The following is a 14,469-nucleotide window of genomic DNA, read 5'->3' on the forward strand; positions in this document are numbered from 1 at the left end:
TGCACCTCCCGTCTTGCATAACTAGTTGTGTGTAGTAGTTTTGTAAGAACCAAATCATTTCAAAGCTATCATTCTTTGTTGTCCAATTAGGAACAAATACTTTTAAGTAGGATTTTATTTTCATTTAGAATATCTCCTTAGGCTTTTGATTCATAACATGCTGTCCCTCAAACCATATCTAAAGAATTGTACTGGTATTGCTGTGTAAATATGTTTTGCAGGGGGCTCTGATTAGAGTTGGCACTAGACACAAAAAACAACAAAAAATTTTTCCTCCAGGAAATGTGAAAATGACATAAATGAAGTTAATGTCCTGTCTCTCCAGCAGAAAAGTTTCACGTGTGTATATTATGCAGTACTATTTCACTGAATCTGCCTGGTCTGTTCACAGTAGTCAACATAACTCTACTCTCACATCATGGGGGGGGGAGGGGAAATATCTGTCTTTGCAGACATTTGCTATACAGAGCACATCCCACATAGTCCAAACACAAACCATCATTTTCTATACTGTTCTTAGAGAGGGGGAAAAAAGAAAAAAGGTGTTTAGAGCTGGCATCAGCTAACAGAGCTATTCATTTTGCTCAGTAGCAGAGCACTCTCCAGGGAAGCCAAAGGCCTGGATTCTGCTCCTCATCCACCAGTCTCTTCTAGTCAGTTCATTTAATGTATTGCTGTTTGCTTAGAAGGGTATGCAAATGCCTTCAGTTGTGTTTACACAAGTTCAATTCAGCCCATTAAATCATAGTTTGAAAATTCCACTCGCCTGTTCCCCACTGGTAAATGGACAACTTGTCCTGGTAAGTGTAAGGTCCTACACCATCAATTTCTGCAAAATATAAGTTTTCTTGTTTGTTTGTTTAAAAAAAGACGTTTCTAGCCCTTATGCTTACAGAGATAACCTTAAAAACAACAAGGAGTCTGGTGGCACCTTAAAAACTAACGGATTTATTTGGGCATAAGCTTTCGTGGGTAAAAAACCTCACTTCTTCAGATGCTGAGGTTTTTTACCCACGAAAGCTTATGCCCAAATAAATCCGTTAGTCTTTAAGGTGCCACCGGACTCCTTGTTGTTTTTGTGGATACAGACCAACACGGCTACCCCGAGAGATAACCTTGCAACATAAATCAATGGATTGCCAACTTCCTGAATTGGCAGACAGTTCCAGCATCTCTTTTGTTCATAGATTTTCAAATATGTAATGAACACCACTCTGTTTAGTTTCACTAATCTGAAGCTCTTGTGCAGCCGTGAAACTGACCAGAATCATATCAATTTCTGTGTATTGTTGCTTGGGGAATCTAAGGTCAACACTGGAAGTATTCATAGGGGAGAGGAGCTCCCTGCCCCCCTAAAAGGCAGGGGATTCAGAGCATCCAGGAGGGCAAAGAATTAAAAAACCAGATGTTTCTCTCTTCCAACAGCCAGACTAGGGAAAGGATTTTCATATTATCAGACATCCACTCTCCAGAGGTCAATATGAAAGATGGAGCTCTCTAGTAGAGTCCAGAGATCACACTCAGATAATCATCCCTGAACACCTCCCTCTTTTCAGCAACTAGGGGTACGTGCTGGGAATCTCACCATGGCATTGACTATGAGCCTATGATAGATCCACCATATATCTCCCACATCAACCCATGGCTGATAGATTTAGTTGTCTGGCTGGTATGCGTGGTAGACTTTTGAATCCCTACATTAAATGCATTGTGTTATAGTAAGGGTGACTGCATAGAAAGTGTTTAATAGAACATTTTGATTTGTTGTTAGTACAAAGGATCCGGAGCCAAAAATCAACCTCGGGACTGCTTTCTTTGATGGTGTAGCGGGGTGATCACCCCTCTCCTGCCTGAAGGAGATAAAGCAGCCCTGGGAGAGGGCTGCAGTAGGGAAAGCTAGGCTGATTGGGAAAGCAGCCATAGTTGTGGTCAGCTTAATCAGGGCCCAGCTGGCCCTTATAAGAGAGCTGTGGGCCAGAAGCAGCAGAAAACACTTTCGCTAGCTTCCTTGAGAGAGAAGGACCTGGTTGCCTGGGAAGCTGAGGAGGGTACCTAGGGTGGAGCCGTGCTGGGGAAGGGCAGAGAGAGCTGGGGAGCTCCAGCCTAGCAAAGCCCCAGGCTGCAGAGGGGCAGCCTAGAGATAGGCAGAGGCAGCTGGTCCAACCCTCCTTGCTGATGATGGGTGGTTTATAGACTGCAGTTGCCCCAGGGAACGGGGGCTAGATGGTGACTGACAGTAGCCACTGAGGCAAGGTGGGGATAGAGGGTTGGGGGTTCCGGGGGGGGGGACGGACCCAGACTGCGGGGGGACTGCAGAGGGCAGAACCTTGGGAGACAGGCACCATGGTCCGGGAGGGACACGGGGGCCAGTGGCAGGCAAGACACTGGCCTGTAGAGGGTGCTCTGGGCTGGAAGAGCTAATTCCCAGGACAACCAGCAGGAGGTGCCACACCGGTGAGTCGTTGCCCCACTACAGATGGGTAGGTATTAGGTGCACTGCAGAGTCTGATACCTGTGCTCTTTTTCAGAAGGACAATGCTGGAATGCTTCTTGAGAATTACTGAGTCTTTTGACTTAGCTATAAAAGCTGGTATTAAAATACTGTTTTCAGGAATTCATTGTCACTTTGCATCTTACATTCACAAAAATGAAACTGGATTGCTAGTTGAATTATCCATCATTTCATAAAAACCTGACAGTATGAAGTACGCTAAAGTGCTTTCTTTGCACTCTCTAGGAGAAGCCCTGGCCACAGCAATTTTCCAGCAATGTATCAAGCAATTAATCTGTCACAATCAGCCATGTCACCATTGACATTTTCCCTTCTCTGGCAGGTCTTTAATCAAGTCGGGCATGACATAGCCACTGAGCCAGATTCAAAAGACAGTTTAGACTACACATGTTAGTCCTTTAAAGAAAAGGAAAACCACACCTAAATAATATCAGTTCACTCTGAGTTGTAACAACTACTGAATCCAGGTTTAACTATTTTACATTTGAAATCATTGTTCCATATGTTCTGCCTTTCCCCAGTACTTCCAGAAACTAGCAATAAATGTTTATTATTTAATTTACATTCAGCCAGTGGAGATTTTAGTCAGTCTCTGCACATAACCTTTAAGCAGTTCAGTCCTACAGTATCTGTCCTGTGTACACAGTAGACCTGTCTGTCCAGTACTCTTTTAAATAACTATTTGATATTTAGAAAGAAGTGAGTGATAGCAAAGAGAATTAGTGCAATACAGTAAGTGAAGTTGGGAAACGTATTTCCCTTAATACAGTGCAGCCTTCCTAGTACTCCGAGGTTCACACTCCTTTGTAAAATATCCTTCTCTCTCATCTGTCTGGAAAGTTAAACTTTGGGTAATTTTCCCAAACCTCTGCCATCTCTTCTTCCCAATTTTTAGCACTGTCAAGCAGCAGAACCCCTGTATAAGATTACCCCTTTGCTATTCCAGCACACCACACTGAGCCAGTGGTGTCAACAGAAGCAGAGTGAAACTGAGCCAGGTTCATTTTTTTAAATAGTACTGGCACTAGTGGAACTATGGGCCAAACCTTAGAGTCAGACAGAACCCTTTGAAGTCACTGGGTGCTTTGCCTGAATAAGGATATCAGGACTTGGGTCCGCAGTACAAGGAATGCTCAGCAGGGATGTTGCCAGAATGAAAGGGTGGAAAGAGAAACAAGGAGATAGAGGCAAGCTGAAAGGAACAGATGGTGAAAGGAGAGAAGAGACAAAAGGAGGAAGAGTCATTCACAAAGGAAGAGGGGTCTGGTAAGAGATGGTGTAAAGAGCAGCTAGAGAAAGCCATTTGCACTGCACAACACCACCACTTATTATAGGTCCTATGGAACCCAGGCACTATCCACATATTCAACTGGCACCTTTTCTGTTAAATAACTATTTACCCAGATACAGATAAAGCAGTCCTGTAGCAGGGACAAGCCTGCCCCGTATTCTGGTGACAGTACATCACATTTGGAAACCTAAGTTAGTCCCTGACAATTGAGCTGGGCAGAAGTTGGGAGCATGCTCTGAAGGCAACACTCATCCCCCGCCCCTCACTCTCTGGTGACCCATCTGAGACCAACTGAATACACTATTCTGGGAAACTCCAGAGACTACAGTTAGGCATCTGGGTTCACATCTACTTTGGAACCACAATGCCCCTCAGCAAAGGCCACTCTGATGCATAATCTTCCTGGATAATAAGGAAGCAGACATGATCCTGGAACGCCTCAAGAAAACACAAGGCGAGGGGAGAAATGCAGAAGTAATAGAAAAAAAACCCCATAAGAACGGCCATACTGAGTCAGACCAGTGGTCCATCTAGCCCACTATCCTGCGTTACAACAGTGGCCAATGCCAGGTGCTTCAAAGGAAATTAACAGAACATGACAATTTTCAAGTGATCCATCCCCTGACGTCCAGTCCCAGCATCTGGCAGTCAGAGGTCCTCTCATGAATCAGTAACTGGTTATAAGACAGGAAACAAAGAGTAGGAATAAATGATCAATTTTCAGAATGGAGATGGGTAAATAGTGGTGTCCCCCAGAGATCTGCACTAGGACTAGTGCTGTTCAACATATTCATAAATGATCTAGAAAAAGGCGAAAACAGTGAAGTGCCAAAGTTTGCAGATGATACAAAATTACTCAAGATAGTTAAGTCCAAAGCAGATTTCAAAGAGTTACAAAGGGATCTCACAAAACTGCATGACTGGACAACAAAATGGCAAATGAAATTCAGTGTTGATAAGTGAAAAGTAATCAATGCGGGGTGAAAGTAACTTCGAAGACTTACCGGTACAGGGCTGGCTCTGGCCCCCGGAATGGGCAGGGCCTCCGGCAGAAGAGGCGGAGCTGGGGGGGGTCAGCGTCCCACAGCCAGCCCATCCGCGCTGCCTGGCCTGCGCCACCCAGGGCTCCAGCGGCGATTTAAAGGGCCTGGGGCTCCAGCTGCTGCCACAGTGCCAGTGGCGGTGGCCGGAGCCCCAGGTCCTTTTAAATCGCCGTCCCCGGGGCAGCTGCTCCTTTTGCCCTCCCACCCCGTCGGCGGCTGGGGGGGCAAAAGGGGCAATGACAGCAGCGCTTTAAGCAGGGTCCTTTGTCATGGCAGCGCTTTAACATTGCTGCCCCTTTCCCCCCGTCGGAGGCCCTGCCGGTACGGACCCTACCGGTAGGGCCGCTGATGGGGGAAGCAAAAAAGACGGGGACGTTAAAGCTTGTAGGCCAGTATGGGCTTCTTATCGGTACACTGTACTGGCCTGTACCGGCTCACTTTCACCCCTGCCTGTGGGGTGTCTCTGTCCAAACCATGTTCTAATCTGGACCTGTCAGCTTTCCCGCACGTCTTAGTTTAAAAACTCCTCTCTGATCTTTTTAATTTTACATGCCAGCAATCTGGTTCCGTTTTGGTTTAGGTGGAGCCCACCCTTCCGTTCCCAATAGTTTCCATAAACCCTTCCTCTCTACACCATCATCTTATCCATGCATTGAGACCCTGCAGTTCTGCCTGTCTAACTGGCCCTGCATGTGACACTGGAAGCATTTCAGAGAATGCTACCATAGAGGTCCTGGACTTTAGTCTCTTATCTAGCAGCCTAAATTTGGCCTCAGTGTCCTCTCTCCTATCTTTCCCTATGTCATTGGTACACGTACCATGTACCATGACCACTGGCTCATCCCCAGCACTGCATATAAGCCTGTCTAGATGTCTTGTCTGAGGGCCATGAGCTCCTTGCACCGAATGTACACATATGCTACCTGTCCACAAGGCAGGTAATCACACATGCTGCATTCAGTGAAATAAACTCAATAGCCCCCAGTCTACTACTGGACTTCTGCCTGCATTCTTTTTACTCCAGCTTTTTGTTTTGTTTTTTTGGGGCAGTGGGAGGGATATTTATTGACCTTAGTTTAGAGAATGTTGGGTGTAATCTGGCTCTCACACTCCCTCGCTAAACTCCGTCGCAAAACTTCCCTCTTCACTAGCTCTTCCAGTTGCTTAGGAGCTGGCTTTTTAAACTCCTGTTGTACCAGAATAGCCCTGCTCCCTGATTAAGGGTTAGTGCAGGGGTGGACAAACTATGGTCCAGGACCGCATCTGGGGAGCGGGATCCTGGGCTTGCCCTGTTCCAGTGCTTGAGCCGGGGAGTGGGGTCGGGGGCTTGCCCCACTCCTTGTGGCTCCTGGAAGCAGTGGCATGTCCCTGCTCCAGCTCCTATGCGTAGGGGCAGCCAGGAGGCTCCACATGCTGTCCCCGCCCTAAGCGCCGCCCCTGCAGCTCCCATAGGCCAGGAACTGCAGCCAATGGGTGCTGCAGGGGCGGTGCCTGTGGACGGGGCAGTGCGCAGAGCCGCCTGGCCATGCCACCGCATAGGAGTCGGATGGGGGACATACTGCTGCGTCTGGGAGCTGCTTGAGGTAAGCGCTGCCCCGAGCCTGCACCCCGACCTCCTCCCATGCCCCAACCCCCTGCCCCAGCCCTAATCCCCCTCCTGCCCTCCAAACCCCCTCAGTCCCAGTCCAGAGTACCCTCCTGCAGCCCCAACCCCTCATCCCCAGCCCCACTCTGGAGTCCGCATCCCCAGCTGGAGGACTCCCCCCTCCCTCCCACATTCCAACCCCCTACCCCAGCCCGGAGCCCCCTCCCGCACTCTGAACTCCTCATTTCTGGCCCCACCCCAGAGCCCACACCCACAGCAGGGGCCCTCACCCCCACCCACACCCCAACCCCCAATTTTGTGAGCATTCATGGCCTGCCATACCATTTCCACACCAAGATGTGGCCCTCGGGCCAAAAAGTTTGCCCACTCCTGGGTTAGTGGATCATGAAGGGATTAGGGCTCAAAGTCTCATTAAGAAGCTCTCAGCCTTGCTCAGCAGACTGCTAGGCTCATCACACACTTCCCGCCAAACAGACCACACCATATATTACAGCAAAGGCATGTATGATTCAAAGAATAGCCCCATTCTCCTCACCCCTCTCATCTCAGTCTCAGTCTCCTCACACAGTAAGTCCTAGTCTCATTTGTGTAGACTCTCCCTCCTGCCTCCTTGCACCAACTCCTATTCCCAGTTTCTCTTGCCCCTTTTCCCCTGCCACTCCTTTTCCCCAAGAATTCACCCCTGCTGGACCAGCTCTTGTCCCCTCTGCATCTTAATCAGGCTGCTTCCTCCATGTGTCTGGGCTGAACAGGATTGTTAGCAAGAGCACAGAAGAGACAGTCTCCCTGCTCTCAATTCAGGTACGCAGATCCAGACCCAGCCTGGTCTGCAGTAGCCAAGGGCAACAACTGCAAGAAAAGTCATGCTCAGTCCCAACCTGGAGCATGCTCAGTGCAGGTGGAATCTTCAGGCAATTAAGCTGCTAAAATCTAAGAAGTCGGTACTGAGCATGTGTGAACTGCAATCTTTCAACTGGGCCACATTTAAGCAGATTTTTATGGGGCTGGCACAAGGCACATTTGTAACACAAAGGCCAAATGTCAAGTCCCTGCTGTGCAGAATGGGGACTCTAGAGCTTTGCAAAGAAAAGGCTGACAGAATTTTTTTAACACTAGCAAAACAGTGTGTTATTCCCCATCCTCATTCTCAGAAATGTCTGTACCATTTTGGCTAAAGTTTTCCAGAAAAATTCAGCCTGAAGCAGACCCTTATCATGGAAAATCTCAGCCCATATGGTTTGTTTGGCAAAAATATAAGCAACTGAAAACAGGGTCTTATAATGAGAAGTGTTGGGAAACCTTAATAATAGATGCTGCCATCCCCACCTATAATCAGCTTACTTCTTGGACTTGGGAAGTGCACAGTTAAGTAGGGTCAGGTTTGAAAGCAGATTTCTGATGCACCTGTTATTTTAATAGTATTTAGAAAGAGACAAAATGAATATGGACTGTAAATGATAGATTTATTTCTGCGTCCTGTTGTTGAAACAAGTCCTTAAAGCTTCAATTCAATGTTCTCTTACCAACAGTGATAAAGTAATACGGCTTGTTCCGGAGAGCGAGAGAGAAGCACAAGCACTGAATGCCATATTTCACCAGCTTACGGTGAGTTCGCGCTTTGTGGTTTCAATACAAGTGCTCTTCTTGAGGGCTGCCTTTAATGGGTTAATTCACGTGCCTTTCACCCGGGGTGACTGTTTCAAATCCTGGGTTACATTCAACTGAAAATACGTGTGGAGAAAGGAGAGGAAGCACAAGAAAGAGTGGAGGCCTCAGCCTAAAATAGAGTGGCAAGAATCCCCATTTCAGCCAAGCTCAAACTCTTTACAACTATTACAAATAAAAGATTCCCCCACCTTAAAAATTAAAAAAAAGGAAAATAAAAGCAGGGAAATCAAAGTTTTCACCTATTTGTACCTAGTGCCATTGCATCAGCTTATCACAAGAGCACTGTCCAGAATGCTGCCTCTCCGGCAGAGCTTAACAATGGGTAGGGACTGCTCTGCCAGCAGCAATGACCATGGTCACAGAGAAGGATGAAGGTATGCACAGAACCTTCCTCCTATCCCCATACTCACAGCCCTCTGTGACACAAGATAATGTGGGAAGAGGACCACCATGCACATGCACTGAACTCTGGCATTATAGGTACCTGGAGGTGGATTCTTTTGAATAGTCTCAGACGGTAAGCTTTTCAGGGCACGGAAAAGACTGTTTATGTTTCTACAGTAGCTACCAGTCAGACAATGGGGCTTTGGTCCTAATTAGCAATTTTGGATGTTACTGTAATACAAATAAATAATAACTTTAATAGCCAGTGGCAATAAATAGATAAGTAAAGCAAACGCCAACCTCCACAACTCCCTTGGACTTCTGGGGTTTCTGGTTGCATTTTTATTTTGTTCTCCTCTGTGTTTTTCTCTATTCTACTACAGCAATCCCCACAAAGCACCTCTCCCAACTCTCTCATTACATGCTCCCTTAGGCTCACAGAAAGTGATTTCTTCTCCCATCTCCATCAAAGTGGGAGTAGTAGAAACTTGAATAACCACATGTTGTAACTCTTACAACAGGGTAATACAATTTTGGCAAGGTGCGCTGGAATCTGACGGGTTAATTAGAAAGTGATTGATTAGGACGATGTAATAAACTAAAAAGGTTGAAAGGAAGATTTTGTTTAATAAAAATGAAAATGTACCTGCATACAGTAATATTCACCTGCAGGGTCAAATCCTGGTCCTTGTACCCAGCTTGTGGAAACAAGCTAAGCTTGGCTGCTTTCAAAGTCTCAGGGCTGCAGTTCCCTCTGCAGCTACCTCACTTCCCATCTATATGAGGGGCAAACTAGGGATGTCAGTGGGTTTACATAGTCCTGGATATACCAGTCACTAATCCAGTTTTGTCTTTTTCCAAACCCCTCCACAATTGATAGCCAATTTTCATAAGTGCACAAATCCAGCAGAAGTCAGTTGGCGCTGCAGGTAGTCAGCCCCTCTGAAAATCAGACCATGGTCTTCCTTCTTGGTCTTCCCACCCCAACTTATCATTCAGAGAGAGACGGAGAGAGAGCGTGCACGAGTTCTCAGAGCAGGAACAAATCCTACCCTAGAAAGAAAGAACTTTCATTCTTGAGCACTGCATCTAACCATGACCAGATTGTTAATAGCACACTGAGAAAGTGAAAATAGAAACCAATGTACGAACAAACATTCATGTACAATAGAAGAAAAAACAAGACACTGACATATTTCTGTTTCTACAAATCCATCAACACGTGACAGACACAGAAAAGAAAATCTGTAGGCTATAGCAGTAATGTACAAATTACTTTAATTATGTATTCTCTTATATTGGCCTTCAGAGAGTCTCAGATTACTACATTTTAAACACAAGAACTCAGAAGTGTTTTAAGAGGCATTTACTTTGAATATTTTTTGGTTTGGGTTGTAAATTTATATCACCTGAGTATCATGTTACTCACATCCTCTGTGCCTCGAGGGGGACAAAAAGTGGAACCAGTATAATAAAACTCAGAATCATTTCCAGATTTAACACACTTTTAATTAAATAACTACAAACACCAATAACTTTACATTTTTGCCCAGCACTATTTCAGTATTTGATACAATAACCTGGTTTACTGAGGTATATTAGTGCCAGATTTTTTTAAGGTATTTAAGCATCTAACGCCTATTGAAATCAAAGGGAGTTAGGCACTATCACAGGATGACTGGTCCCTTTAAGAGGGAGCAGAGTCCAGTGCACCTGAACTGATAACCTGTCGCCCAATTGGGCTGAAGGGATGGGATCTGGGCCTTATAAAAGGAGGAAACAACTACTAGGGAAATATCTGCACAGAGTAAGAAGGTGTCTTCAGCAGGAAAAGATCATTGGGGAAGGCCTGTGATGAAGGCTAAACTTCAGGCAGACAGACTCCCAAGTAGGAGGCACTATGTCCACCTTGGAAGTGGAGCAAAAGAAATGAACTTTAAAGCAATAGTAGACCTCCAGGGAGGAGGGTCCGGGACCAATTGGAACTGGGATTAAGACTGTAGGTTTGAGGTCCGTTTTGAAAGTCTTTGTACAGGACCTAATAAACTGGACCGCAGAAAGAGTGTTTTGAATGTCTGGACTTCTAGACCTCAGCAGAGACAGGCTTGGACAGCAGGGGACACTACAGGGCAGCCATGCCTGTGTACAGGACCTAAATACTTTTTAAAATCTGGTCCTTAGCAAGTAATTTTAAGCTATTTCAGGAACACAAGTGCTTTTTTAAAAAAGGAGTTAAAGAAACCCAGTGTTTACTTACTGTTTTGCCCCACCACCACCAGGACAGAAATGGGCCAGAAAGTTATGAAACAAAAAGTATAGCCACTCAGCCCCTGAGTCAACAAGCTATTTAAGTTTGTATTTAAAGTTAGCAGTGTGCTTATGGACGCTGTTGAATCAGGGCCACAGGTTGGCCTCTGTTATGTGATGGTTTAGGAATTAGATGCATGAGTGGGCTTTTCAAAGGTATCCAATGTTTGTCTAACTGTGCTCTCACTAAAGTCAATGCTAAAGCTCCCATTGCCTTTAAAAGGAGTGGAGTTGGGTTTTTGAAAATCCCATCTGAGGGTCCAAGTCTACTCTGAGTGGTGTATGCACAACTTAAAAGCCCTCCCTCAGTCCCAAATGCAGTGCAGGCTCAGGGTAATCAAGGCCTCATTCTGGCCAGAGGTCTGGCACAAATGGGATGTAAAGCTGTCCTAAAGGGCCAGCCCAGGATTGGCTGCATGAGGGAGCCTTCAGCTAGTACAGAGCCAGCTCTGTCTACACTAAGTACTTGTATGACCCCCATCACTGTAGTATCTGAGTGCCTCACCATGTTTAATGTATCTATCCTCACAACACCCCACCACTCTTTTACAGATAGGGAACTGAAGCACAGAAAGGCAAAGGGGCTTGCCCAATAGGAAACCTATGGTGGAGTACAGAATTGAACCCAGGTCTCCTGACTTATTGGCTAGGACTTTAACCAATGCACCATCCTTCCCCTAAGTGCTACAGAACCCATCCTGGAGCTCATAGTGATGGGGACACACTGAGCCAGGAGAGGCATGCCTAAAGCACATTGTGCTCCAGTGAACCCTAGCCACCAGGTTGCTCTAGCAATGTCGGGACCAAATCAACCCCTAGCTAACTTGGGTCCTGGTTGAGAGAAGGTGGCTTAAAGCCACATTTGTACCATTCCTGGCTGGTGTCCCTGAGGATTTGGGCTTCTGAATTTGGGCCCTGTATGTTCTTTGTTCATCCTGACCATCTCCCTCTAAGCCTTTGGGACAGACACCTGTTATCACTTGGCTCTGACCTACTTGTACAGCCTGCAGAATTAAAGGTAGACTCATCTCCATCCAGCTCAAGCAAGTGTACTCTTTTGTAGAGACAAGGTGGAGTTACTTCCGTTGGTGAAGACAAGCTTTCAAGCTACACAGAGCTCTTCTTCAGGTCTGGGAAATGTAGTCAGAATGTCACAGCTAAATACAAGTTGGAACAGATTGTTTAGCACAGTAGTTTTCAACCTGTGGTCTGCAGACCCCTGGAGTCTGCAGACTACGTCTAAGAGGTCCACGAAAAGTTGTTACCAGAGAACAGTGGTTTTCAACCTGTGGTCCATGGACCCCAGAGGGGGTCGACAGACTATGTCTAAGATTTCCAAAGGGGTCCTCACCTCCATTTGAAATTTTTTAGGAGTCCACAAATGAAAAAAGGTTGAAAACCACTGGTTTAGCATACCTAGTTAACACACATATAGGGACCATTCAAGTTTAAGTGGCCCATTAATTCCCAGACCTGAAGGAGAGCATTGAGTAGCTCAAAAGCTTGTCTCTTTCACCAAAAGAAGTTGGTCCAATACAAGAGATTACTTCACCCAATTTGTATCCCTAATGTCCCAGGACCAAAATGGCTACAACACTACTGTCTTGTAGAGGACGCAGCAGGGTCTCTAGTTGTCCTACTACAAAGCACTGTCCTTCTATCTGAAGCAGACATTCCAAAGGTGCTTGTGATTTCTATCCATGAGCTGAGCATGAAACAAATGCAAATTTACCCCTTCTTATGGGTATGTCTACACACCAATTAAACACGCATGACTGGCCTATGCTGACTTGGGCTAGGGCTGCAGCGCTTTAAAACTGCAGTGTGGATGTTTAGGTTCAGGCTGAAGCCTGGGCTCTGAGACCCTCTCCCCTTATAGGGTCCTAGAGCTCTGGCTGGAGCCTGAACATCTACATCACAATTTTATGCCCTGCAGTGCAAGTCAGCTGACATGAGTGAGCCGTAGGTGTCGAACTGCAGCGTAGACAAACCCTGTATGACCCACTGACCTGGACAAAGGCAAGAACAAGGAAAAACAAACATTTTTCTTGAAGTGGAAAAGTTTGTTGGGGGGGAGGTTTGGGGAGCTGAGGGTGGTCTCTGCTTGTTTGTTTAAATGACTGTTCTTAACCCTGACATTTCCTAAACAAGAATCATAATGTAAAGCTGGGCATCTCTTCTACTCTCTGTGGGTTGCTGAATTAGAAGAACACTGTTTTCCAGCACTCTTAGGCATACTCTGTTATGTTATATGCTTAGTTTCAGGAACACATAAATAAAAGTTTACCTGTACAGGAAAGTTGAAGGAGATGGCAGGGCTGCCATACAAGCTGGTAGGCTACTACACCTGATATTAAAAAAAATAAAACAGCCTATATTTTCCTAGGAACAAGCCTGCTGGTCACTTGCAGAGCTATCAAAGCCAGCTAGTTGCAATTCAGAGCAGTTTCGAAAGGGTATTCTGGATCTGGGATTAATAGAATAGTTTGGTGGCAAGAGTAGCCCAACAAGAAGGAAATCCTTTCTTAAATGTCTGCTTACAGAAGCCTGGACTAAGAATTCCAAGCAGGGTACTCTTGGAGTTTGCTGTCTTTTTTATTTTCTTTAGTGTATTTTTAAAATGTCTTGGTTTCAACCAGAGCATCTGAAGCTGATTGGGGCAGGGACTGCCTTTTTGATCAGTGTTTGTACAGAGCCTAGCACAATCGGACCAATACCTGACTAGGGCTTGTAGTCCCTATCATGATTCAAATGTCACTGTCTTTACTGAGTGAATAATACATGCCAATTAATTAATTCCACACATTTTAACTTTCTGACCATGAATTTCCCTTGGGCAAATCACAACTTCCTCAGATTTATTATTCATTTTAGTTTGGCCCGTGGCTTCTTTGTCAGCAGTTCATTGTGAGTATCCAGTATTGGAAACTGAGTTGGATAGCTTTGGCTGGACACACAGACTACAGAGTGTTGACTGGGTGAGCATAACTGTTAATCAGGTTTCTAGTGAGAATGCGCAGCCTTACCATTCAAAACTTGCTTGCTTGCTACAGATTCTCCAATACTTGCTTAAAATCCCCTGGTTTTGCCAGTATTCCCACTAGTAAACTTATTCAGAGAGTGAGCACAAGGGAGGCCTAAATAAACTGCCCCTAATTCACCATTACCTCAGAACTGCAGTAGGACATAATTAAAAGTGTTCGCACTAGGGAGATGGCTTCAGTTCCCTGATCCTTGGCCACCCAGCCCCACTAGAGCAGAAGGGGACCCACTCTAACTTCTGCCAATGGTATAAGCTCCTTGGACAATATGCCAGTGAAGGATTAAGGGGGGGGGGGTTCTGCTCCATCACATCCCTGCCTTGTACACACCTACTGCCTAGAACACACCTAACCTGTTTGTTCTCTCCCTCCCCTATGCCAGAGGTGCAGAGAGAGGTGGCTGGTGGTGGTGGAGTTGCCTCCTTTAGCTTTCCATCCGAGCTGAGTTCCTATACCAGGGGAACTTTCCACTGGATATTTCCAGCACTTTTAAATCCACTCTGCACCACTAAGTGACCTTAGTAGACTAGGGAATCCAGCATGTTGAAAGCAAATTCTTTAACAATTCAAATGAAAACTCACAATTTTTTTGCAGTATGTATCTAGCTTATTGACAG

The 14,469-nt window shown here is 45.8% G+C and overlaps 1 protein-coding gene across 3 annotated transcripts in view; it reads left to right on the forward strand.

Moving 5' to 3' along the window:
* The window catches only part of CPA6 (carboxypeptidase A6), a 109,554-nt gene that overhangs the window by 43,306 nt on the left and 51,779 nt on the right, over positions 1 to 14,469 (forward strand). For all 3 annotated transcript variants that reach the window (XM_054018916.1, XM_054018915.1, XM_054018917.1), the window contains exon 2: positions 7,982 to 8,057. In XM_054018916.1, coding sequence (XP_053874891.1) covers positions 7,982 to 8,057 — 76 coding nt within the window. The remainder of the gene's footprint in view (positions 1 to 7,981; positions 8,058 to 14,469) is intronic.

The sequence above is a fragment of the Malaclemys terrapin genome, chromosome 2 (genome assembly GCF_027887155.1).
Source record: "Malaclemys terrapin pileata isolate rMalTer1 chromosome 2, rMalTer1.hap1, whole genome shotgun sequence".
Lineage (NCBI taxonomy): Eukaryota > Metazoa > Chordata > Testudines > Emydidae > Malaclemys > Malaclemys terrapin.